Source organism: Oncorhynchus gorbuscha, linkage group LG02 (assembly GCF_021184085.1).
Source record: "Oncorhynchus gorbuscha isolate QuinsamMale2020 ecotype Even-year linkage group LG02, OgorEven_v1.0, whole genome shotgun sequence".
Classification (NCBI taxonomy): Eukaryota; Metazoa; Chordata; class Actinopteri; order Salmoniformes; family Salmonidae; genus Oncorhynchus; species Oncorhynchus gorbuscha.
In genome coordinates, this window is record NC_060174.1 from 3,443,183 (window position 1) to 3,471,009 (window position 27,827).

The 27,827-nt window shown below is 39.8% G+C and overlaps 1 protein-coding gene across 2 annotated transcripts in view; it reads right to left on the reverse strand.

Moving 5' to 3' along the window:
- The window catches only part of LOC123996316 (LIM domain containing preferred translocation partner in lipoma), a 436,125-nt gene that overhangs the window by 190,742 nt on the left and 217,556 nt on the right, over window positions 1-27,827 (reverse strand). For both annotated transcript variants that reach the window (XM_046299668.1, XM_046299676.1), the window contains one exon: window positions 25,565-25,794. In XM_046299668.1, the coding sequence (XP_046155624.1) occupies window positions 25,565-25,794 (230 nt within the window). The remainder of the gene's footprint in view (window positions 1-25,564; window positions 25,795-27,827) is intronic.

A 27,827-nucleotide genomic window follows, 5' to 3' on the forward strand; every position in this document is an offset into this window, starting at 1 on the left:
ACAGAAAGACAGGCTAACAGACATGGACAGACAGAAAGACAGGCTAACAGACATGGACAGACAGAAAGACAGGCTAACAGACATGGACAGACAGAAAGACAGGCTAACAGACATGGACAGACAGAAAGACAGGCTAACAGACATGGACAGACAGAAAGACAGGCTAACTGACATGGACAGACAGATAGACAGGCTAACAGACATGGACAGACAGAAAGACAGGCTAACAGACATGGACAGACAGATAGACAGGCTAACAGACATGGACAGACAGAAAGACAGGCAGACAAATATGACAGAGCAGACAAACAGACAGATAGACAGACACGGCAGGGCAGACAGACAGACACGATAGAGCAGACAGACATGCTGCTGTTCCATCTAGCCACCAGCAGGGGTCACTGATATGCAGAGTTGCTACTCTCTCTCTCTATCTCCGTCTCTCGGTCTCTCTCATTTGAACCATCGAAGGCCCCATCCTCCTCAACGTGGACACTGCTCAGAGTCAGGATAAATATCATAAAACCTGTAAAGGTATAGGGCCCGGAGCTGTTATCATTTAGCAGAGTAAGCAAATGTGTTGAATTAATTACATGACTCCGTTTAATCAGATTTTCCATAACAATCACGAGCATTGATGTTGAGTTTAGAATACAGGTCAAATGCTACAGTGCTTTTCCCCTCCTTTCTAATTTGCTCTACTTTTTTGCATATTTTTGATACTGAATGTTATCAGATATTTTAAGCACCAGCTGTCAGAGCAGCTCACAGATTACTGCACCTGTACATAGCCCACCTATAATTTAGCTCAAACAACTACCTCATTCCCTACTGTATTTATTTATTTTATTTATTTATTTTGCTCCTTTGCACCCCATTATTTTTATTTCTACTTTGCACATTCTTCCCTTGCAAAACTACCATTCCAGTGTTTTACTTGCTATATTGTATTTACTTTGCCACCATGGCCTTTTTTTTGCCTTTACCTCCCTTATCTCACCTCATTTGCTCACATTGTATATAGACTTAGTTTTTCTACTGTATTATTGACTGTATGTTTGTTTTACTCCATGTGTAACTCTGTGTTGTTGTATGTGTCGAACTGCTTTCCTTTATCTTGGCCAGGTCGCAATTGTAAATGAGAACGTGTTCTCAACTAGCCTACCTGGTTAAATAAAGGCGTTCTCAACTAGCCTACCTGGTTAAATAAAGGCGTTCTCAACTAGCCTACCTGGTTAAATAAAGGTGTTCTCAACTAGCCTACCTGGTTAAATAAAGGTGTTCTCAACTAGCCTACCTGGTTAAATAAAGGTGTTCTCAACTAGCCTACCTGGTTAAATAAAGGCGTTCTCAACTAGCCTACCTGGTTAAATAAAGGTGTTCTCAACTAGCCTACCTGGTTAAATAAAGGTGTTCTCAACTAGCCTACCTGGTTAAATAAAGGCGTTCTCAACTAGCCTACCTGGTTAAATAAAGTTGTTCTCAACTAGCCTACCTGGTTAAATAAAGGTGTTCTCAACTAGCCTACCTGGTTAAATAAAGGTGTTCTCAACTTGCCTACCTGGTTAAATAAAGGTGTTCTCAACTAGCCTACCTGGTTAAATAAAGGTGTTCTCAACTAGCCTACCTGCTTAAATAAAGGTGTTCTCAACTAGCCTACCTGGTTAAATAAAGGTGTTCTCAACTAGCCTACCTGGTTAAATAAAGGTGTTCTCAACTAGCCTACCTGGTTAAATAAAGGTGTTCTCAACTAGCCTACCTGGTTAAATAAAGGTGTTCTCAACTAGCCTACCTGGTTAAATAAAGGTGTTCTCAACTAGCCTACCTCGTTAAATAAAGGTGTTCTCAACTAGCATACCTGGTTAAATAAAGGTGTTCTCAACTAGCCTACCTGGTTAAATAAAGGTGTTCTCAACTAGCCTACCTCGTTAAATAAAGGTGTTCTCAACTAGCCTACCTGGTTAAATAAAGGTGTTCTCAACTAGCCTACCTGGTTAAATAAAGGCGTTCTCAACTAGCCTACCTGGTTAAATAAAGGTGTTCTCAACTAGCCTACCTGGTTAAATAAAGGTGTTCTCAACTAGCCTACCTGGTTAAATAAAGGCGTTCTCAACTAGCCTACCTGGTTAAATAAAGGCGTTCTCAACTAGCCTACCTGGTTAAATAAAGGTGTTCTCAACTAGCCTACCTGGTTAAATAAAGGTGTTCTCAACTAGCCTACCTGCTTAAATAAAGGTGTTCTCAACTAGCCTACCTGGTTAAATAAAGGTGTTCTCAACTAGCCTACCTGGTTAAATAAAGGTGTTCTCAACTAGCCTACCTGGTTAAATAAAGGTGTTCTCAACTAGCCTACCTGGTTAAATAAAGGTGTTCTCAACTAGCCTACCTGGTTAAATAAAGGTGTTCTCAACTAGCCTACCTCGTTAAATAAAGGTGTTCTCAACTAGCATACCTGGTTAAATAAAGGTGTTCTCAACTAGCCTACCTGGTTAAATAAAGGTGTTCTCAACTAGCCTACCTCGTTAAATAAAGGTGTTCTCAACTAGCCTACCTGGTTAAATAAAGGTGTTCTCAACTAGCCTACCTGGTTAAATAAAGGTGTTCTCAACTAGCCTACCTCGTTAAATAAAGGTGTTCTCAACTAGCATACCTGGTTAAATAAAGGTGTTCTCAACTAGCCTACCTGGTTAAATAAAGGTGTTCTCAACTAGCCTACCTGCTTAAATAAAGGTGTTCTCAACTAGCCTACCTGGTTAAATAAAGGTGTTCTCAACTAGCCTACCTGGTTAAATAAAGGTGTTCTCAACTAGCCTACCTGGTTAAATAAAGGTGTTCTCAACTAGCCTACCTGGTTAAATAAAGGTGTTCTCAACTAGCCTACCTGGTTAAATAAAGGTGTTCTCAACTAGCCTACCTCGTTAAATAAAGGTGTTCTCAACTAGCATACCTGGTTAAATAAAGGTGTTCTCAACTAGCCTACCTGGTTAAATAAAGGTGTTCTCAACTAGCCTACCTCGTTAAATAAAGGTGTTCTCAACTAGCCTACCTGGTTAAATAAAGGTGTTCTCAACTAGCCTACCTGGTTAAATAAAGGTGTTCTCAACTAGCCTACCTGGTTAAATAAAGGTGTTCTCAACTAGCCTACCTGGTTAAATAAAGGTGTTCTCAACTAGCCTACCTGGTTAAATAAAGGTGTTCTCAACTAGCCTACCTGGTTAAATAAAGGTGTTCTCAACTAGCCTACCTGGTTAAATAAAGGTGTTCTCAACTGGCCTACCTGGTTAAATAAAGGTGTTCTCAACTGGCCTACCTCGTTAAATAAAGGTGTTCTCAACTAGCCTACCTGGTTAAATAAAGGTGTTCTCAACTAGCCTACCTGGTTAAATAAAGGTGTTCTCAACTAGCCTACCTGGTTAAATAAAGGTGTTCTCAACTAGCCTACCTGCTTAAATAAAGGTGTTCTCAACTAGCCTACCTGGTTAAATAAAGGTGTTCTCAACTAGCCTACCTGGTTAAATAAAGGTGTTCTCAACTAGCCTACCTGGTTAAATAAAGGTGTTCTCAACTAGCCTACCTGGTTAAATAAAGGTGTTCTCAACTAGCCTACCTGGTTAAATAAAGGTGTTCTCAACTAGCCTACCTGGTTAAATAAAGGTGTTCTCAACTAGCCTACCTGGTTAAATAAAGGTGTTCTCAACTAGCCTACCTCGTTAAATAAAGGCGTTCTCAACTAGCCTACCTGGTTAAATAAAGGTGAAATAAATCAATTAAATAAATAAAGATATAATATTAGATAGAAGGGAACCTGAATAAACAAATAACAGATCAATAACAAACTTATTTCATAAACAAACTTATACAACACCCAGTTTCCCTGTAATTGCGTCCTTTACACTCAATAGCTGGTTGTGCCACATTTAGCTGCAATGACTCCAACCAAACACGTCCTGTCACAACATCTCATTCAGGATGGACTTTGACTCCAACCAAACACTTCCTGCCACAACATCTCATTCAGGATGGACTTTGACTCCAACCAAACACTTCCTGCCACAACATCTCATTCAGGATGGACTTTGACTCCAACCAAACACTTCCTGTCACAACATCTCATTCAGGTCTGGACTTTGACTCCAACCAAACACTTCCTGCCACAACATCTCATTCAGGATGGACTTTGACTCCAACCAAACACTTCCTGTCACAACATCTCATTCAGGATGGACTTTGACTCCAACCAAACACTTCCTGTCACAACATCTCATTCAGGATGGACTTTGACTCCAACCAAACACTTCCTGTCACAACATCTCATTCAGGTCTGGACTTTGACTCCAACCAAACACTTCCTGCCACAACATCTCATTCAGGATGGACTTTGACTCCAACCAAACACTTCCTGTCACAACATCTCATTCAGGTCTGGACTTTGACTCCAACCAAACACTTCCTGTCACAACATCTCATTCAGGATGGACTTTGACTCCAACCAAACACTTCCTGTCACAACATCTCATTCAGGATGGACTTTGACTCCAACCAAACACTTCCTGTCACAACATCTCATTCAGGTCTGGACTTTGACTCCAACCAAACACTTCCTGTCACAACATCTCATTCAGGATGGACTTTGACTCCAACCAAACACTTCCTGTCACAACATCTCATTCAGGATGGACTTTGACTCCAACCAAACACTTCCTGTCACAACATCTCATTCAGGATGGACTTTGACTCCAACCAAACACTTCCTGTCACAACATCTCATTCAGGTCTGGACTTTGACTCCAACCAAACACTTCCTGTCACAACATCTCATTCAGGATGGACTTTGACTCCAACCAAACACTTCCTGCCACAACATCTCATTCAGGATGGACTTTGACTCCTAAGTGTTTCTGTTTAGCCTCTTTTTTTCTTCATTTGAACTTGAACGCGTGTTTTGTATATCATTGTCTTACTGCATGACCCAGCTGCTATTCAGCTCACAGACAGATGGCCTGACATTCTCCTGTACAATTCTCTGATACAGAGCAGAATTCATGGTTCCTTCTATTAAGGCAAGTCGTACAGGTCCTGAGGCAGCAAAGCATCTCCAAACCATCACACCACCACCACCACCATGCTGACCATTGGTATGAGGTTCTTACTGTGGAATGCAGTGCTTTTCGCCAGCATGTGCAGACCAGCAGACCGGAGTGTTTACAGACATATTCAATCTCTCCCTATCCCAGTCTGCTGTCCCCACATGCTTCAAGATGGCCACCATTGTTCCTGAACCCAAGAAAGCTAAGGTAAATGAACTAAATGACTAACTAATCGCCCCGTAGCACTCACTTCCGTCATCATGAAGTGCTTTGAGAGACTAGTTAAGGACCATATCACCTCCACCTTACTCCACCCTAGACCCACTCCAATTTGCTTACCGCCCCAACAGGTCCACAGATGATGCAATCGCCATCACACTGCACACTGCCCTAACCCATCTGGACAAGAAGAATACCTATGTGAGAATGCTGTTCAATGACTACAGCTCAGCCTTCAACACCATAGTGCCCTCCAAACTCATCCTTAAGCTCGGGGCCCTGGTTCTCAACCCCGCCCTGTGCAATTGGGTCCTGGACTTCCTGACGGGTCGCCGCCAGGTGGTGAAGGTAGGAAATAACATCTCCATTCTGCTGATCCTCAACACTGAGACCCCACAAGGGTGCATGCTCAGCCCTCTCCTTTACTCCCTGTTCACCCACGACTGCGTGGCCACGCACGACTCCAACACCATCATTAAATTTGCAGACTACATATAAATAGACTTGAAATCACTAGCTACTTTAACAATGAAACACTAGTCACTAATGTTTACATACTGCTTTACTCATCTCATATGTATATTCTGTTTTATATTCTACTGTGTTTTAGTCAATGCCACTCCTATATTGCTCATCCTAATAGTTATATATTTATTAATTCCATTATTTTAGATTTGTGTGTATTGTTGTATAGTGTTAGGTATTACTGTACTGTTGAAACTAGAAACATAAGACATTTCGCTACACCCGCAATTACATATGTGACAAATAACATTTGATTTGATTAGAACCATGTTATCCAAAAAGTTAGAAGTTTGAACATCAGTCCATAGAACGTTGTTCCAAAAGTCTTTTTTTGGGGGGGGCAAAAACTTGAGCTCATTTTTTGGGATGAGATGGATGGGTCCCATTATTTGAGGTTTTGGAAGGGCCTAGTGAAAGTCCTTGACCTGAAATGACCCCCCCCCCCCCTAAAGTTCACTACATTAGACCAGAGCTTTGGTCTTTGTGCTCTGGTTCTTCTGTGGCGTCATCATGTATCACCGGCGGCTGAAGCAGCGCAGGCAGGAAATAAACCAACTCTAAGGTTACCTACGATCTTCATAAACACAACCAAACCAATGGCCTGTTGACAGTCCAAAAGACTCATCATTGAAGCTCGAAGGGGCCCGGCTTTTCTAGAGTTTTCTACCCACCTCCGCAACCAGGGAGAAGAGATCCCACCCACTGCCAACAAAATGATATGCCATGCCATCAAATCCAACTGATGGCTGTCACAAGGTGTGAGTATACGAGTGATGTAAGAAGTTGATATCAGAAGCACGGCAGACCTGAACACCAACCAACGCTCTGTGGTGACGAGGTATGAATTAGCCCCGCCCAGCAGATGTCTGGAAATAGAGCCCCCCTGATTGGCCCTGAACTGAGATCATTCACACGTCAAGATAAGAATACACAACTGGCACTGTAACTTGTGAGACTAGTGTTAAATTAAGTCTGGATTTAATTGAGCTGAGAAGAACAGATCTCCTCTCTAGTAATGACGTCTACATCTGTGTTGTTCGAGAGAGAGAGAGAACACACTGATACAGAGACCAGGGTAGAGAGAAAATTGACAAGGCACTCTTTGTACCTTGTAGCCCTCTCTCTCTCCACAGTGTGTAATTTAATCTCTGCTTGTGTTACCATTAAAATGCCCCTTCTAATGAGAGCCAATTTGTCTGAGAACATTACATTACAAAACTCACGTTTTAATGTCACGTGCACAAGTACAGGGAAATTACTTCAAGCTATAAACCCAACAATCAATATCAACGTAGTACTAAACAAAAACACATAAAAAATTGAAATACATTGTTACACACAGTACCCCATAATGACATCACAATACCCCATAATGATATCACAATACCTCATAATGACATCACAATACCCCATAATGACATCACAATACCCCATAATGACATCACAATACCCCATAATGACATCACAATACCCCATAATGACATCACAATACCCCATAATGACATCACAATAACCCATAATGATATCACAATACCCCATAATGACATCACAATACCCCATAATGATATCACAATACCCCATAATGACATCACAATACCCCATAATGACATCACAATACCCCATAATGACATCACAATACCCTATAATGACATCACAATACCCCATAATGACATCACAAGTATTCAGACACTTTGCCATGAGACTCAAAATTGAGCTCCGGTACATCCTGTTTCCATTGATCAAAATTGAGAATGTTTCTACAACTTGATATGTGTCCACCTGTGGTAAATTCAACTGATTGGACATGATTTGGAAAGGCTATATACCTGTCTATATAAGGTCCGACAGTTGACGTCGGCCTCGGAGTGAGAGATCACCCAGTCCTCTGGGTCGGCCGGGGCTCTCGCGTATGGCACTTTGTTGTTAAAGGGACTATAAACTGCTTTGAGTTCGTCTGGTAGAGAGACAACGTTGGAAAGATCACGGCTGGGACTTTCTTTGTAATTCGTAATGGACTGTAGCCCCTCGGCGGGCGTCAGAGCCTGTGGAATATGATTCCACCGTAGTCCTATATTGTCCGTTTCGCTCGTTTGATGCCTCTGCACAGTAGCGGGACCTCTTGTACTTGCTGTCCTCGTCAGTAGCCTCAGGGTTGTCTACGATAGTGCTGTGTGTTGTCGCCCTGTCCTTTAGTTTAGCACCAACCTCAGTGTTAATCCAGGGCTTTTGACTGGGGAAGCAGCGAACCTTCACTGAGGGGACAACGTCACAGATTCATTATGAAGCCGTTGACGGACGTGGTCAGCTGAGTCTCTGAACACCAATCAGCTACTCTTCTTTATTAGGGATCCCCATTAGTTCCTGTTGCCAAGGCAGCAGCTACTCTTCTTTATTAGGGATCCCCATTAGTTCCTGTTGCCAAGGCAGCAGCTACTCTTCTTTATTAGGGATCCCCATTAGTTCTTGTTGCCAAGGCAGCAGCTACTCTTCCTGGGGTTTATTATGGATCCCCATTAGTTCCTGTTGCCAAGGCAGCAGCTACTCTTCCTGGGGTTTATTATGGATCTCCATTAGTTCCTGCCAAGGCAGCAGCTACTCTTCTTTATTAGGGATCTCCATTAGTTCCTGTCAAGGCAGCAGCTACTCTTCCTGGGGTTTATTATGGATCCCCATTAGTTCCTGCCAAGGCAGCAGCTACTCTTCCTGGGGTTTATTATGGATCTCCGTTAGTTCCTGCCAAGGCAGCAGCTACTCTTCCTGGGGTTTATTATGGATCCCCCTTAGTTCCTGCCAAGGCAGCAGCTACTCTTCCTGGGGTTTATTAGGGATCCCCATTAGTTCCTGCCAAGGCAGCAGCTACTCTTACTGGGGTTTATTATGGATCCCCATTAGTTCCTGCCAAGGCAGCAGCTACTCTTCCTGGGGTTTATTAGGGATCCCCATTAGTTCCTGCCAAGGCAGCAGCTACTCTTCCTGGGGTTTATTATGGATCCCCATTAGTTCCTGTCAAGCAGCAGCTACTCTTCCTGGGGTTTATTATGGATCCCCATTAGTTCCTGTCAAGCAGCAGCTACTCTTCCTGGGGTTTATTATGGATCCCCATTAGTTCCTGCCAAGACAGCAGCTACTCTTCCTGGGGTTTATTATGGACTCCCATTAGTTCCTGTCAAGGCAGCAGCTACTCTTCCTGGGGTTTATTATGGATCTCCATTAGTTCCTGCCAAGGCAGCAGCTACTCTTCCTGGGGTTTATTATGGATCCACATTAGTCTTCCTGGGGTTTATTATGGATCCACATTAGTCTCCAAAATTAAGGCAGTAATATACAATAAAAAAAACATGACATTACATTTCACAACAGAATTCACAACATTTAAGTGTGTTCCCTCAGGCCACTACTCTACTACCACATATCTACAACACAAACCGAATGTGTACGTGTGTCTAGTGTGTGTGTTATCGTGTGTGTGCCTGTGTGTGTGTCTCTTCACAGTCCCCGGTGTTCCATAAGGTGTATTTTTACCTGTTTTAAATCTGATTCTACTGCTGCATCAGTTACCTGATGTGGAATAGAGTTCCATGTAGTCATGGCTCTATGTAGTACTGTGGAATAGAGTTCCATGTAGTCATGGCTCTATGTAGTACTGTGGAATAGAGTTCCATGTAGTCATGGCTCTATGTAGTACTGTGGAATAGAGTTCCATGTAGTCATGGCTCTATGTAGTACTGTGGAATAGAGTTCCATGTAGTCATGGCTCTATGTAGTACTGTGGAATAGTCATGGCTCTATGTAGTACTGTGGAATAGTCATGGCTCTATGTAGTACTGTGGAATAGTCATGGCTCTATGTAGTACTGTGGAATAGAGTTCCGTGTAGTCATGGCTCTATGTAGTACTGTGGAATAGAGTTCCATGTAGTCATGGCTCTATGTAGTACTGTGGAATAAAGTTCCATGTAGTCATGGCTCTATGTAGTACTGTGGAATAGAGTTCCATGTAGTCATGGCTCTATGTAGTACTGTGGAATAGAGTTCCATGTAGTCATGGCTCTATGTAGTACTGTGGAATAGAGTTCCATGTAGTCATGGCTCTATGTAGTACTGTGGAATAGAGTTCCATGTAGTCATGGCTCTATGTAGTACTGTGGAATAGAGTTCCATGTAGTAGTGTGGAATAGAGTTCCATGTAGTCATGGCTCTATGTAGTACTGTGGAATAGAGTTCCATGTAGTCATGGCTCTACGTAGTAATGTGGAATAGAGTTCCATGTAGTCATGGCTCTATGTAGTACTGTGGAATAGAGTTCCATGTAGTCATGGCTCTATGTAGTACTGTGGAATAGAGTTCCGTGTAGTCATGGCTCTATGTAGTACTGTGTGCCTCCCCATAGTCTGTTCTGGACTTGGGGACTGTGAAGAGACCTCTGGTGACATGTCTTGTGGGGTATGGATGGGTGTCTGAGCTGTGTGCCAGTAGTTTAAACAGACCTCTGGTGGCATGTCTTGTGGGTTATATATGGGTGTCTGAGCTGTGTGGGACGAGGAAAAGGAGGTTCAAGTGGAAGATGGGCCACTCACGGTGCTTTGGTTTTACATCCTGGTTGGAGCTGTGTGCTGCATAACGTAACAGTGTATCAGTGTACTATAAAGCAGATATGATATAGTATTTTATACTATAAAGCAGATATGATATAGTATTTTATACTATAAAGCAGATATGATATAGTATTTTATACTATAAAGCAGATATGATACAGTATTTTATACTAAAAAACAGATAAGATATAGTATTTTATACTATAAAACACACATGAATACATACATACATATTGGTTAACTAGGATTTTGGATTTGATTGTATTTTTTGATGCTGTGAATTTCTATTCTTGCTGTTTTTTCTAGAACAAATAATAAATATCAAGAGACATGATATAGTACTGTATACTATAAAACACACATGATATAGTACTGTATACTATAAAACACACATGATATAGTACTGTATACTATAAAACACACATGATATAGTACTGTATACTATAAAACACACATGATATAGTACTGTATACTATAAAACACACATGATATAGTACTGTATACTATAAAACACACATGATATAGTACTGTATACTATAAAACACATGATATAGTACTGTATACTATAAAACACACATGATATAGTACTGTATACTATAAAACACACATGATATAGTACTGTATACTATAAAACACACATGATATAGTACTGTATACTATAAAACACATGATATAGTACTGTATACTATCAAACACACATGATGTAGTTCTGTATACTATAAAACAGACATGAAAGAGTATTGTATACTGTAAAACACACAATATAGTATTGCATACTATAAAACAGACACGATATAGTATTGTATACTATAAAACAGACACAATATAGTATTGTATACTATAAAACAGACATGATATAGTACTGTATACTATAACACAGACATTATATAGTATTGTATACTATAAATCAGACATGATATAGGATTGTATACTATAAAACAGACATGATATAGTATTGTATACTATAAAACACACATGATATAGTATTGTATACTATAAAACACACAAGATATAGTATTGTATACTATAAAACACACATGAATACATACAGTAGAATAGTAGTAATAATAATAATAATAATAATAATATATTAACGAAGTCAGGAATTTGCTTTTATCTAAAATCAAAGGCCTGTTCACAAATCTAGTAAACGGTAAAACAGAGCCGTCTCCTCAAGAAACATGTAGACTATTGTTTTGAACAAAAATTAATTAGTTTATTTTATTTTAATACATAAAGATGCTTGCTGCAATGAATGTGGTATCTAATTTGTATTTAGTAAAATACAGTCCTTGATGAGTAAATTCCCAAAGGCCCTGGTTGTTTTGGTGGAAGCATAAAATCCTTGAATTATAGGATACTTAAGGGAAGGGCCTAGTACTTTCCAGAGATTGTCGGCGGCTGTGTGTGTGTGTGTTTAGACTACAATAGCTGTCTCTGAGGTAGAACTGAGTGAGGATAAGGCTGTATACCCAAATGGCACCCGATTCCCTACATAGTCCACTACTTTTGACCAAAACCCTATGGAACCTAAGGGGATATGGTTCCATTTAAGACGGAACCTTCTACTCTGGTCTTCTAGAACAAATCACTCCAGCTACTGTAATCCTATTGGGTTAAAATTGTGGCTGAATTTTAAATGTGATTTTTACTACTCTTTGATCATAACACATCATGCTTTCAATAACTATTGGTGCTGTGTAGTTGTGATTTTGTTGTATGTTCTTGTACACTGAATATACCAAACATTAGGAACACCTTCCTAATATTTTGCCCTCAGAACAGCCTCAATTCATCAGGTCAGGGACTCTATAAGATGCTGCTCCATGTTGACTCCAATGCTTCTCATATTTGTGTCAAGATGGCTGGATGTCCTTTGGGTGGTGGACCATTCTTGATACACACGGGAAACTGTTGAGTGTGAAAAACCCAGCAGCGTTGCAGTTCTTGACACAAACCGGAGCGCCTGGTACCTACTACCATACCCCGTTCGAAAGGCACTTAAATATTTTGTCTCGTCCATTCTCCCTCTGAATGGCACACAGACACAATCCATGTCTCAATTTTCTCAAGGCTTAAAAATCAATCTTTAACCCGACTCCTCTCCTTCATCTACATGTCTCCTCCCCTTCATCTACATGTCTCCTCCCCTTCATCTACACTGACTGAAGTGGATTTAACAAGTGACATCAATAAGGGATCATAGCTTTCATCTGGTCAGTCTATGTCATGGAAAGAGCAGGTGTTCTTAATGTTTTGTTTACTCAGTGTGGTTTATTTTTAGGTATCTGTACTGGTGCATAATTGCCCCTTGTGGGATAAATTAAGTATTTTGAATTGAATTGATTATCTCACAACAATTTTTCTTGTCTGGAATTGATTTCCACAGGCTTCAAAGCAGCAGAGGAACAGAACCCAAGAAACGAACAGAGAAAATACCAGAAGACAGTAGCTCTGACCTTCACTTATATACATATAATATAATAATAATAATATGCCATTTAGCAGACGCTTTTATCCAAAGCGACTTACAGTCATGTGTGCATACATTCTACGTATGGGTGGTCCCGGGAATCGAACCCACTACCCTGGCGTTACAAGCGCCATGCTCTACCAACTGAGCTACAGAAGGACCACATTTTATATCAATACTAGAAGACAGTAGCCCTGACTGTCACTTATACACAGTTTATATCAATACTAGAAGACAGTAGTCCTGACTGTCACTTATACACAGTTTATATCAATACTAGAAGACAGTAGTCCTGACTGTCACTTATACACAGTTTATATCAATACCAGAAGACAGTAGCCCTGACTGTCACTTATACACAGTTTATATCAATACTAGAAGACAGTAGTCCTGACTGTCACTTATACACAGTTTATATCAATACCAGAAGACAGTAGCCCTGACTGTCACTTATACACAGTTTATATCAATACCAGAAGACAGTAGTCCTGACTGTCACTAGGCATAACATCAGTGATATACACAGTTTATATCAATACTAGAAGACAGTAGTCCTGACTGTCACTAGGCATAACATCAGTGATATACACAGTTTATATCAATACTAGAAGACAGTAGTCCTGACTGTCACTTATACACAGTTTATATCAATACTAGAAGACAGTAGTCCTGACTGTCACTTATACACAGTTTATATCAATACTAGAAGACAGTAGTCCTGACTGTCACTTATACACAGTTTATATCAATACCAGAAGACAGTAGCCCTGACTGTCACTAGGCATAACATCAGTGATATACACAGTTTATATCAATACTAGAGGACAGTAGCCCTGACTGTCACTAGGCATAACATCAGTGATATACACAGTTTATATCAATACTAGAAGACAGTAGTCCTGACTGTCACTTATACACAGTTTATATCAATACCAGAAGACAGTAGCCCTGACTGTCACTAGGCATAACATCAGTGATATACACAGTTTATATCAATACTAGAGGACAGTAGCCCTGACTGTCACTAGGCATAACATCAGTGATATACACAGTTTATATCAATACTAGAAGACAGTAGCCCTGACTGTCACTAGGCATAACATCAGTGATATACACAGTTTATATCAATACTAGAAGACAGTAGTCCTGACTGTCACTAGGCATAACATCAGTGATATACACAGTTTATATCAATACTAGAGGACAGTAGCCCTGACTGTCACTAGGCATAACATCAGTGATATACACAGTTTATATCAATACTAGAAGACAGTAGCCCTGACTGTCACTAGGCATAACATCAGTGATATACACAGTTTATATCAATACTAGAAGACAGTAGTCCTGACTGTCACTTATACACAGTTTATATCAATACTAGAAGACAGTAGCCCTGACTGTCACTAGGCATAACATCAGTGATATACACAGTTTATATCAATACTAGAGGACAGTAGCCCTGACTGTCACTAGGCATAACATCAGTGATATACACAGTTTATATCAATACTAGAAGACAGTAGCCCTGACTGTCACTTATACACAGTTTATATCAATACTAGAAGACAGTAGCCCTGACTGTCACTAGGCATAACATCAGTGATATACACAGTTTATATCAATACTAGAAGACAGTAGCCCTGACTGTCACTAGGCATAACATCAGTGATATACACAGTTTATATCAATACTAGAAGACAGTAGTCCTGACTGTCACTAGGCATAACATCAGTGATATACACAGTTTATATCAATACTAGAAGACAGTAGTCCTGACTGTCACTAGGCATAACATCAGTGATATACACAGTTTATATCAATACTAGAAGACAGTAGCCCTGACTGTCACTAATACACAGTTTATATCAATACTAGAAGACAGTAGCCCTGACTGTCACTAATACACAGTTTATATCAATACTAGAAGACAGTAGCCCTGACTGTCACTTATACACAGTTTATATCAATACTAGAAGACAGTAGCCCTGACTGTCACTAGGCATAACATCAGTGATATACACAGTTTATATCAATACTAGAAGACAGTAGCCCTGACTGTCACTTATACACAGTTTATATCAATACTAGAAGACAGTAGCCCTGACTGTCACTAGGCATAACATCAGTGATATACACAGTTTATATCAATACTAGAAGACAGTAGTCCTGACTGTCACTAGGCATAACATCAGTGATATACACAGTTTATATCAATACTAGAAGACAGTAGCCCTGACTGTCACTTATACACAGTTTATATCAATACTAGAAGACAGTAGCCCTGACTGTCACTAGGCATAACATCAGTGATATACACAGTTTATATCAATACTAGAAGACAGTAGTCCTGACTGTCACTAGGCATAACATCAGTGATATACACAGTTTATATCAATACTAGAAGACAGTAGCCCTGACTGTCACTAATACACAGTTTATATCAATACTAGAAGACAGTAGCCCTGACTGTCACTAATACACAGTTTATATCAATACTAGAAGACAGTAGCCCTGACTGTCACTTATACACAGTTTATATCAATACTAGAAGACAGTAGCCCTGACTGTCACTAGGCATAACATCAGTGATATACACAGTTTATATCAATACTAGAAGACAGTAGTCCTGACTGTCACTAGGCATAACATCAGTGATATACACAGTTTATATCAATACTAGAAGACAGTAGTCCTGACTGTCACTTATACACAGTTTATATCAATACTAGAAGACAGTAGTCCTGACTGTCACTAGGCATAACATCAGTGATATACACAGTTTATATCAATACTAGAAGACAGTAGCCCTGACTGTCACTAGGCATAACATCAGTGATATACACAGTTTATATCAATACTAGAAGACAGTAGTCCTGACTGTCACTAGGCATAACATCAGTGATATACACAGTTTATATCAATACTAGAGGACAGTAGTCCTGACTGTCACTAGGCATAACATCAGTGATATACACAGTTTATATCAATACTAGAAGACAGTAGCCCTGACTGTCACTAGGCATAACATCAGTGATATACACAGTTTATATCAATACTAGAAGACAGTAGCCCTGACTGTCACTAGGCATAACATCAGTGATATACACAGTTTATATCAATACTAGAAGACAGTAGTCCTGACTGTCACTAGGCATAACATCAGTGATATACACAGTTTATATCAATACTAGAAGACAGTAGTCCTGACTGTCACTTATACACAGTTTATATCAATACTAGAAGACAGTAGCCCTGACTGTCACTTATACACAGTTTATATCAATACTAGAAGACAGTAGTCCTGACTGTCACTTATACACAGTTTATATCAATACTAGAAGACAGTAGCCCTGACTGTCACTAGGCATAACATCAGTGATATACACAGTTTATATCAATACTAGAAGACAGTAGTCCTGACTGTCACTAGGCATAACATCAGTGATATACACAGTTTATATCAATACTAGAAGACAGTAGTCCTGACTGTCACTAGGCATAACATCAGTGATATACACAGTTTATATCAATACTAGAAGACAGTAGCCCTGACTGTCACTAGGCATAACATCAGTGATATACACAGTTTATATCAATACTAGAAGACAGTAGTCCTGACTGTCACTAGGCATAACATCAGTGATATACACAGTTTATATCAATACTAGAAGACAGTAGCCCTGACTGTCACTTATACACAGTTTATATCAATACTAGAAGACAGTAGCCCTGACTGTCACTAGGCATAACATCAGTGATATACACAGTTTATATCAATACTAGAAGACAGTAGTCCTGACTGTCACTAGGCATAACATCAGTGATATACACAGTTTATATCAATACCAGAAGACAGTAGCCCTGACTGTCACTAGGCATAACATCAGTGATATACACAGTTTATATCAATACTAGAAGACAGTAGCCCTGACTGTCACTAGGCATAACATCAGTGATATACACAGTTTATATCAATACTAGAAGACAGTAGTCCTGACTGTCACTTATACACAGTTTATATCAATACTAGAAGACAGTAGCCCTGACTGTCACTAGGCATAACATCAGTGATATACACAGTTTATATCAATACTAGAAGACAGTAGTCCTGACTGTCACTTATACACAGTTTATATCAATACCAGAAGACAGTAGTCCTGACTGTCACTAGGCATAACATCAGTGATATACACAGTTTATATCAATACTAGAAGACAGTAGTCCTGACTGTCACTAATACACAGTTTATATCAATACTAGAAGACAGTAGTCCTGACTGTCACTTATACACAGTTTATATCAATACTAGAAGACAGTAGCCCTGACTGTCACTTGGCATAACATCAGTGATATACACAGTTTATATCAATACTAGAAGACAGTAGTCCTGACTGTCACTTGGCATAACATCAGTGATATACACAGTTTATATCAATACTAGAAGACAGTAGTCCTGACTGTCACTTATACACAGTTTATATCAATACTAGAAGACAGTAGTCCTGACTGTCACTAGGCATAACATCAGTGATATACACAGTTTATATCAATACTAGAAGACAGTAGCCCTGACTGTCACTAGGCATAACATCAGTGATATACACAGTTTATATCAATACTAGAAGACAGTAGTCCTGACTGTCACTAGGCATAACATCAGTGATATACACAGTTTATATCAATACTAGAGGACAGTAGTCCTGACTGTCACTAGGCATAACATCAGTGATATACACAGTTTATATCAATACTAGAAGACAGTAGCCCTGACTGTCACTAGGCATAACATCAGTGATATACACAGTTTATATCAATACTAGAAGACAGTAGCCCTGACTGTCACTAGGCATAACATCAGTGATATACACAGTTTATATCAATACTAGAAGACAGTAGTCCTGACTGTCACTAGGCATAACATCAGTGATATACACAGTTTACACAAATGCAATCCTCTGGTATTGATATAATGTAACTCGATGTTTCATCCCCAAAGCAGATCGTGGAAAGACAGATATTCTTCGAAAGATTAAAACAGAGAACTGTTTATAAAATATTTGAGGTACGAAGTGATCCTTCACTACAGAGAGAGGAGAGGAGAGGAGAGGAGAGGAGAGGAGAGGAGAGGAGAGGAGAGGAGAGGAGAGGAGAGGAGAGGAGAGGAGAGGAGAGGAGAGGAGAGGAGAGGAGAGGAGAGGAGAGGAGAGGAGAGGAGAGGAGAGGAGAGGAGAGGAGAGGAGTAGCTCCACAACAACACTAAGCTAGTTTACTGAGAGCATCCGTGGTCTCTAAAAATAACGGCTGAAAAAAATGGTAATTTAAATGTTAAATAATAAACCTGCACAACAATATTTATAGATATATGATATATATTTATAGATATATGATATATATTTATAGATATATGATATATATTTATAGATATATGATATATATTTATAGATATATGATATATATTTATAGATATATGATATATATTTATAGATATATGATATATATCTGATATATATATATTTATAGATATATGATATATATTTATAGATATATATTTATAGATATATAGATATTTATAGATATATGATATATATTTATAGATATATGATATATATTTATAGATATATGATATATATATATTTATAGATATATGATATATATATATTTATAGATATATGATATATATATATTTATATATTGATATATGATATATATATATTTATTTATAGATATATTTATAGATATATGATATATATTTATAGATATATGATATATATTTATAGATATATGATATATATATATTTATAGATATATGATATATATATATTTATAGATATATGATATATATATATTTATAGATATATTGTATATATTTATAGATATATTATATATATTTATAGATATATTATATATATTTATATATATATTATATATATTTATATATATATATATTATATATATTTATATATATGTTCTAACTGATTACAATGAGAGAAGAACACTTCAAAGTATTATACACTGTACAAACACAACATTCAATAATTTCAAAAATGTTACTGAGTTCCAGTTTATATCAGGAAATCAGTCAATTGAAATAAATTCATTGGGCCCTAATCTATGGATTTCACATGACTGGGAATACAGATATGCATCTGTTGGTCACAGATAGATACCTTAGAAAAAAGGTGGGGTCGTGTATCAGAAAACCAGTCAGTGTGACCACCATTTGCCCCGAGCAGCGCGACACATCTCCTTCACATAGAGTTGATCCGACTGTATGGCATGACAATAGGCCTCAGGATCTAATTGCGGTATCTCTGCATTCAAAAATGCAATTGTGTTTGTTGTCCGTAGCTTATGCCTGCCAATACCATAACCCCACCTCCATCATGGGGCACCACTCTGTTCACAACGTTAACATCAGCAAACTGCTCGACCACACACGCTGTCTGCCATCTGCCCGGTACAGTTGAAACCGGGAAGAAAACACTTCTCCAGCGGGCCAGTAGCCATTGAACGTGAACATTTTCCGACTGAAGTTGGTTACGACACTGAACTTCAGTCAGGTCATGACCCTGGAGAGGACGACGAGCGCGCAGAGGAGCTTGCCAGAGACGGTTTCTGACAGTTTGTTTAGAAATTATTTGGTTATGCAAACCCACAGTTTCATCAGCTGCCCGGGTGGCTGGTCTCAGACGATCCCACATGTGAAGAAACCTGGGCTGGCGTAGTTTCACGTGGTCTGCGGTTGTGAGGACGGTTGGAAGTACTGGGACATTCTCTAAGCCGCCTCGGCTTATGGTAGAGAAATGAACATTAAATTAGCTGGCAACAGCTCTGGTATACATTCCAGCAGTCAGCATGTCAATTGCACTCCCTCAAAACTTGAGACATCTGTGGCATTGTGTTGTGTGACAAAACTGCACATTTTAGAGCGGCATTTTATTGTCCCCGGCACAAGGTGCACCTGTGTAATGATCATGCTGTTTAATCAGCTTCTTGATATGCCACACCTGTCAGGTGGATGGATTATCTTGACACATTTTTTTACAACATTTTTGAGAAATAAGCTTTTTTGTGAGTATGGAACATTTCTGGAATCTTGTATTTCAGCTCATGAAACATGGGACCAACACTTTTACATGTTGTGTTTGTATTGTATAATTCTGTTTAGATCTTTAGTTCCACCTCTTTGAACAATTAGTACCGTACACATCAGATAGGTAATATTATATATATAATAATATAACGTAATCATAATCTTAAGTCAAATGAAAGCCAAAGAGTTTAGACAGCGATGATGAGCAGGTGAACATCAAGAGAAACAGGCTGTGACTGTACTGAGCCAGATCAAATCCGATGGTGTAAAACCCCAACAGACCTGTTCATAATTCATAAAGGTTAAAACAACTGTTTATTCAGTGAAGGTTAAAAAGAAAATATTAAAGATTAAAAGATGCTCCTGTTGCATTGCCATTTCAAGCAAACACACACACACACACCTCCCTCCAAAAACACTTGTGGAATTGCAGTTTCACACGTGTAAATCCTATTTTTAACACACGAAATGGCTGTTTTCACATGTTGACCCGTAAATACATGAAACCATACACTACCGTTCAAAAGTTTGGGGTCACAAGTACATTAGAGCGTCTAGTTTGAGAAACAGACGCCTCACAAGTCCTCAACTGGAAGCTTCATTAAATAGTAGCCGCAAAACCCCAGTCTCAACGTCAACAGCGCATTTGTCCGATCATTCCTGCATTTGTCCGATCTTTCCTGTATTTGTCCGATCTTTCCTGCATTTGTCCGATCTTGCCTGCTGAGGAAAACCGTTTAAAATTTTGATTTTCTACAAAAATATGGTTTTGAATTGGGGCTGTCAGAGTTAATCTGTTAACTCAAGTTAACTTTTTGTCATTTTAGTTGCACTCCTTTAAAAAGAAAAAGTGATTCATCGCACTGTCTGAACTTTCAAAATACAGAAAAAAATCCAACAGTTTAAAACGGCAATACGATGTGAAAACAAGTGATTACATTTGAAAGAACAAAGTTTTTCTAACCACTTTGGACAAAATCAAGACGTCAACATTCTTCTAATTATATTAAACATCTAATTACATCTAATTCAAATCTAATTACATCTAATTCAAATCTAATTACATCTAGTTCAAATCTAATTACATCTAGTTCAAATCTAATTACATCTAATTCAAATCTAATTACATCTAGTTCAAATCTAATTACATCTAATTCAAATCTAATTACATCTAATTCAAATATATTTACATCTAATTCAAATCGAATTACACCTAATTCAAAACTAATTACATCTAGTTAAAATCTAATTACATCTAATTCAAATCTAATTACATCTAATTCAAATCTAATTACATCTAATTCAAATCTCATTCAAATCTAATTACATCTCATTCAAATCTAATTACATCTAATTCAAATATATTTACATCTAATTCAAATCGAATTACACCTAATTCAAATCTAATTACACCTAATTCAAATCTAATTACATCTAATTCAAATCTAATTACAAAATTACGGCTAAATTTGAGCAAATTCTTTACGGTTAATCTTCAATAATCACAGCAAATCCTGTAATTAACTCGATTAGATTTTATTTTTTTTGTCAGCCCGATTTTGAATTGAACAGTGAATACTGAGATTGAGATAAATTGATCATAAATGTACATTGGAAGAGAAAACCAGTATCGGCCATTTTGTAATTATCTAAATGTTCCCCCACACAGTTCCAATGTATTTCACCATACAGACCGAGAGAAACCCACTGTCGGCCATTTTGTAATTGTCTAAATGTTCCCCCACACAGTTCCAATGTATTTCACCATACAGACCGAGAGAAACCCAGTGTCGGCCATTTTATAATTGTCTAAATGTTCCCCCACACAGTTCCAATGTATTTCACCATACAGACCGAGAGAAACCCAGTGTCGGCCATCTTGTAATGGTCTAAATGTTCCCCCACACAGTTCCAATGTATTTCACCATCAAGGTCACCATACAGACAGAGGGAAACCCAGTGTCGGCCATCTTGTAATGGTCTAAATGTTCCCCCACACAGTTCCAATGTATTTCACCATACAGACAGAGGGAAACCCAGTGTCGGCCATCTTGTAATGGTCTAAATGTTCCCCACACAGTTCCAATGTATTTCACCATACAGTTCCAATGTAAATTTCACCATACAGACACCATACAGAGGAAACCCAGTGTCGGCCATCTTGTAATGGTCTAAATGTTCCCCACAGTTCCAATGTATTTCAGTTCCCATCTTGTATGTAAATGTTCACCAGTTCAATGTCACCATACAGACCGAGGGAAACCCAGTGTCGGCCATCTTGTAATGGTCTAAATGTTCCCCACACAGTTCCAATGTATTTCACCATCAAGGTCAGACAGACCGAGGAAACCCAGTGTCGGCCATCTTGTAATGGTCTAAATGTTTTCCCATACAGACAGAGGGAAACCCACATCAGTTCCAATGTATTTCACCATACAGACCGAGGGAAACCCAGTGTCGGCCATCTTGTAATGGTCTAAATGTTCCCCCACACAGTTCCAATGTATTTCACCATACAGACAGAGGGAAACCCCATCCAGTCAGTTTGGTAAAGATGATGGCACATTAACATGTACCACGAGAAATATTTACATGTTGTTGGTAATTAAACAACTGGGAGGTGACAACAACTCATGTTTACCAGTTAAACCAGTATAACTCCTGTTAACTAGTTAAACCATTATAACTCCTGTTAACTAGTTAAACCAGTATAACTCCTGGTAACTAGTTAAACCGTTATAACTCCTGTTAACTAGTTAAACCAGTATAACTCCTGTTAACTAGTTAAACCAGTATAACTCCTGTTAACTAGTTAAACCATTATAACTCCTGTTAACTAGTTAAACCATTACAATTCCTGTTAACTAGTTAAACCAGTATAACTCCTGTTAACTAGTTAAACCATTACAACTCATGTTAACTAGTTAAACCATTATAACACCTATTAACTAGTTAAACCATTATAACACCTATTAACTAGTTAAACCATTATAACACCTATTAACTAGTTAAACCATTATAACACCTGTTAACTAGTTAAACCATTATAACTCATGTTAACTAGTTAAACCAGTATAACTCCTATTGACTAGTTAAACCAGTATAACTCCTGTTAACTAGTTAAACCATTATAACTCATGTTAACTAGTTAAACCATTATAACTCATGTTAACTAGTTAAACCAGTATAACTGCTCTTTATCAGTTGATGAATTGCTTAGAGACCCCAGTAGTGATACAGTATATATTGTAAATATAAAAATATATAAATATCATTCCTCCAATTATGAGTAATGTTGTGTTGGTAGAGCAGGACACTGTGGGACTTTGGATTCTGGACACTAGCCAAACTAGTATACCACCATTTCTAAAAGCCCTGGTGACATTCTACAAGCCCTGGTAATGTTCTACAAGCCCTGGTAATGTTCTACAAGCCCTGGCAATGTTCTACAAGCCCTGGTAATGTTCTACAAGCCCTGGTAATGTTCTACAAGCCCTGGTAACGTTCTACAAGCCCTGGTGACATTCTACAAGCCCTGGTGACATTCTACAAGCCCTGGTAATGTTCTACAAGCCCCCGTAACATTCTACAAGCCCTGGTAATGTTCTACAAGCCCTGGTAATGTTCTACAAGCCCTGGTAATGTTCTACAAGCCCTGGTAATGGTCTACAAGCCCTGGTGACATTATACAAGCCCTGGTAATGTTCTACAAGCCCTGGTAATGTTCTACAAGCTCTGGTAATGTTCTACAAGCCCTGGTAACGTTATACAAGCCCTGGTGACATTCTACAAGCCCTGGTGACATTCTACAAGCCCTGGTGACATTCTACAAGCCCTGGTGACATTCTACAAGCCCTGGTAATATTCTACAAGCCCTGGTAATATTCTACAAGCCCTGGTAATGTTATACAAGCCCTGGTAATGTTCTACAAGCCCTGGTAATGTTATACAAGCTCTGGTAATGTTCTACAAGCCCTGGTAATGTTCTACAAGCCCTGGTAATGTTCTACAAGCCCTGGTAATGTTCAACAAGCCCTGGTAATGTTCTACAAGCCCTGGTAATGTTCTACAAGCCCTGGTAATGTTCTACAAGCCCTGGTGACATTCTACAAGCCATGGACACAGAATATGTTATATGCATAATTTCTAGCCATGTCAGAAAAGTACTAGCCTTTGGCTAATGGGATAACTGTATTTCCATCAGTTATCATGCAGGGCAAGGTGTGTTGGGTCAGTGTGTAGTTCTGTTGGGTAAGTGTGTAGTTCTGTTGGGTAAGTGTGTAGTTCTGTTGGGTCAGTGTGTAGTTGTGTTGGGTCAGTGTGTAGTTGTGTTGGGTCAGTGTGTAGTTGTCTTGGTTCAGTGTGTAGTTCTGTTGGGTCAGTGTGTAGTTGTGTTGGGTCAGTGTGTAGTTGTGTTGGGTAAGTGTGTAGTTCTGTTGGGTCAGTGTGTAGTTGTGTTGGGTCAGTGTGTAGTTGTGTTGGGTCAGTGTGTAGTTGTCTTGGTTCAGTGTGTAGTTGTGTAGGGTCTGTGTGTAGTTGTGTAGGGTCAGTGTGTAGTTGTGTAGGGTCTGTGTGTAGTTGTGTAGGGTCTGTGTGTAGGTGTGTAGGGTCAGTGTGTAGTTGTCAGTGTGTAGTTGTGTTGGGTCAGTGTGTAGTTGTGTCAGGTCAGTGTGTAGTTGTGTAGGGTCAGTGTGTAGGGTCAGTGTGTAGTTGTGTAGGGTCAGTGTGTAGTTGTGTAGGATCAGTGTGTAGTTGTGTAGGGTCAGTGTGTAGTTGTGTAGGGTCAGTGTGTAGTTGTGTAGGGTCAGTGTGTAGTTGTGTCGGGTCAGTGTGTAGTTGTGTAGTTGTGTCGGGTCAGTGTGTAATTGTGTAGGGTCAATGTGTAGTTGTGTAGGGTCAGTGTGTAGTTGTGTAGGGTCAGTGTGTAGGGTCAGTGTGTAGTTGTGTAGGGTCAGTGTGTAGGGTCAGTGTGTAGTTGTGTAGGGTCAGTGTGTAGTTGTGTAGGGTCAATGTGTAGTTGTGTTGGGTCAGTGTGTAGTTGTGTAGGGTCAGTGTGTAGTTGTGTCGGGTCAGTGTGTAGTTGTGTAGTTGTGTCGGGTCAGTGTGTAATTGTGTAGGGTCAATGTGTAGTTGTGAAGTTGTGTCGGGTCAGTGTGTAGTTGTGTAGGGTCAGTGTGTAGTTGTGTAGTTGTGTCGGGTCAGTGTGTAGTTGTGTCGGGTCAGTGTGTAGTTGTGTAGGGTCAGTGTGTAGTTCTGTTGGGTCAGTGTGTAGTTGTGTAGGGTCAGTGTGTAGTTCTGTTGGGTCAGTGTGTAGTTGTGTAGGGTCAGTGTGTAGTTGTGTAGTTGTGTCGGGTCAGTGTGTAGTTGTGTCGGGTCAGTGTGTAGTTGTGTCGGGTCAGTGTGTAGTTGTGTAGGGTCAGTGTGTAGTTGTGTAGGGTCTGTGTGTAGTTGTGTAGGGTCTGTGTGTAGTTGTGTAGGGTCTGTGTGTAGTTGTGTTGGGTCAGTGTGTAGTTGTGTATGGTCAGTGTGTAGTTGTGTCGGGTCAGTGTGTAGTTGTGTAGGGTCAGTTCTTACCCTCTGTGGGGCGAGGTGTACAGGAGGCGCCAGGCTGGCAGGAGGGTCAGTGATGTAGGTCTTCTTCGGGACAGGTTGTGGGCAGCCCTGCTGGGTAGGAGCAGCAGCATAGCTCGGCTGGGGTCTCCAGGTGTTCCCTGGTTCTCCCCCGTACCCTCCTGGTTCTCCCCCGTACCCTCCTGGTTCTCCCCCGTACCCTCCTGCTCCCGGGTAGGCCTGCTCTGGGTAGCCTGCCACAAATGTACAATCAATTATTGTGCCTTTTTTTTTAAACCAGGAAAGTCATTGAGAACATATTCTCTTTTACAATAATGACTTGTACATGATACCAACGTATTGGAAAAAATACAATAATTACACGATTTCTGTCATTGTAACACAAACTGAATTGTAAACACAATAAAAATGAATTCTATCGTGCCTTTGCTTTCACAGTGTATTTGCTTTCACAGTGTCTCTGCTTTCACAGTGTCTTTGCTTTCACAGTGTCTTTGCTTTCACAGTGTCTTTGCTACCCGGTCTTTGCTTTCACAGTGTCTTTGCTTTCACAGTGCCTCTGCTTTCACAGTGTCTTTGCTTTCACAGTGTCTTTGCTTTCACAGTGCCTTTGCTTTCACAGTGCCTTTGCTTTCACAGTGTCTTTGCTTTCACAGTGTCTTTGCTTTCACAGTGTCTCTACTTTCACAGTGTCTTTGCTTTCAGTGCCTTTGCTTTCACAGTGTCTTTGCTTTCACAGTGTCTTTGCTTTCACAGTGCCTTTGCTTTCACAGTGTCTTTGCTTTCACAGTGCCTTTGCTTTCACAGTGCCTTTGCTTTCACAGTGTATTTGCTACCCGGTCTTTGCTTTCACAGTGTATTTGCTTTCACAGTGGCTTTGCTTTCACAGTGCCTTTGCTTTCACATTGCCTTTGCTTTCACAGTGACTTTGCTACCCAGCTTTTTAAAATGTTTTAATGGTTCCTAACTGCATTTCAACGGGTCATGATGTCATTTCACATGCCATGGGACAGGTTAGAATTACAACCGGAGTGTTTTAATGTTGGGGTTAATCTCCCTGTCAATTCCATTTGATTAAATACAAATTCCAGGTCAGTCTTTAAATTCTGAAATAACACAGTGTGACATCACAATTGGTAGAGACCGCCTCGGTTGGTAGAGACCGACTCGGTTGGTAGAGACCGCCTCGGTTGGTAGAGACCGACTCGGTTGGTAGAGACCGCCTCGGTTGGTAGAGACCGACTCGGTTGGTAGAGACCGACTCGGTTGGTAGAGACCGCCTCGGTTGGTAGAGACCGACTCGGTTGGTAGAGACCGCCTCAGTGGGTAGAGTATGGTGCTTGCAATGCCCGGGTTGTGGGTTCAATTCCCAGGGGGGACCAGTATGGAAAAAAGTAGAGAAATGTAGCCACTCACTAACTGTCCCTGTAGACTCCTGGTAATTGAGCTAACGCTAGTTAGCTTTGGCCCGTTAATCTACCTATACATTTCTTCTGGGGCGGCAGGGTAGCCTAGCGGTTAGAGCGTTGGACTAGTAACCGAAAGGTTGCAAGATCAAATCCACGAGCTGACAAGGTTCTGTCGTAAAAATCTGTCGTTCTGCCCCTGAACAAGGCAGTTAACCCACTGTTCCTAGGCCAGTTAACCCACTGTCCCTAGGCCAGTTAACCCACTGTTCCTAGACCAGTTAACCCCACTGTTCCTAGACCAGTTAACCCACTGTTCCTAGGCCAGTTAACCCACTGTTCCTAGGCCAGTTAACCCACTGTTCCTAGGCCAGTTAACCCACTGTTCCTAGGCCAGTTAACCCACTGTTCCTAGGCCAGTTAACCCACTGTTCCTAGGCCAGTTAACCCACTGTTCCTAGGTCAGTTAACCCACTGTTCCTAGACCAGTTAACCCACTGTTCCCCGGTAGGCTGTCATTGTAAAATAAGAATTTGTTCTTAACTGACTTGCCTAGTTAAATAAAGGTAAAATACTGGATGCAGAGACATAAAAATGGTATTCGGTTGAAAATGATATTCTGTTGCAGCTCGCGATATTCCCCCCAAATAGTTTTCTAAAATAACTAAATATAAAACGGTGTTTCAACACCTGCGTTGCTTTGCTTTTTGGGGTTTTAGGCTGGGGGTTTCTGTACAGAACTTTGCTGTTTGGGGTTTTAGGCTGGGGGTTTCTGTACAGCACTTTGAGATATCAGCTGATGTAAGAAGGGCTATATAAATACATTTGATTTGATTTGATCTGCGGACCCCCTGCAGGGC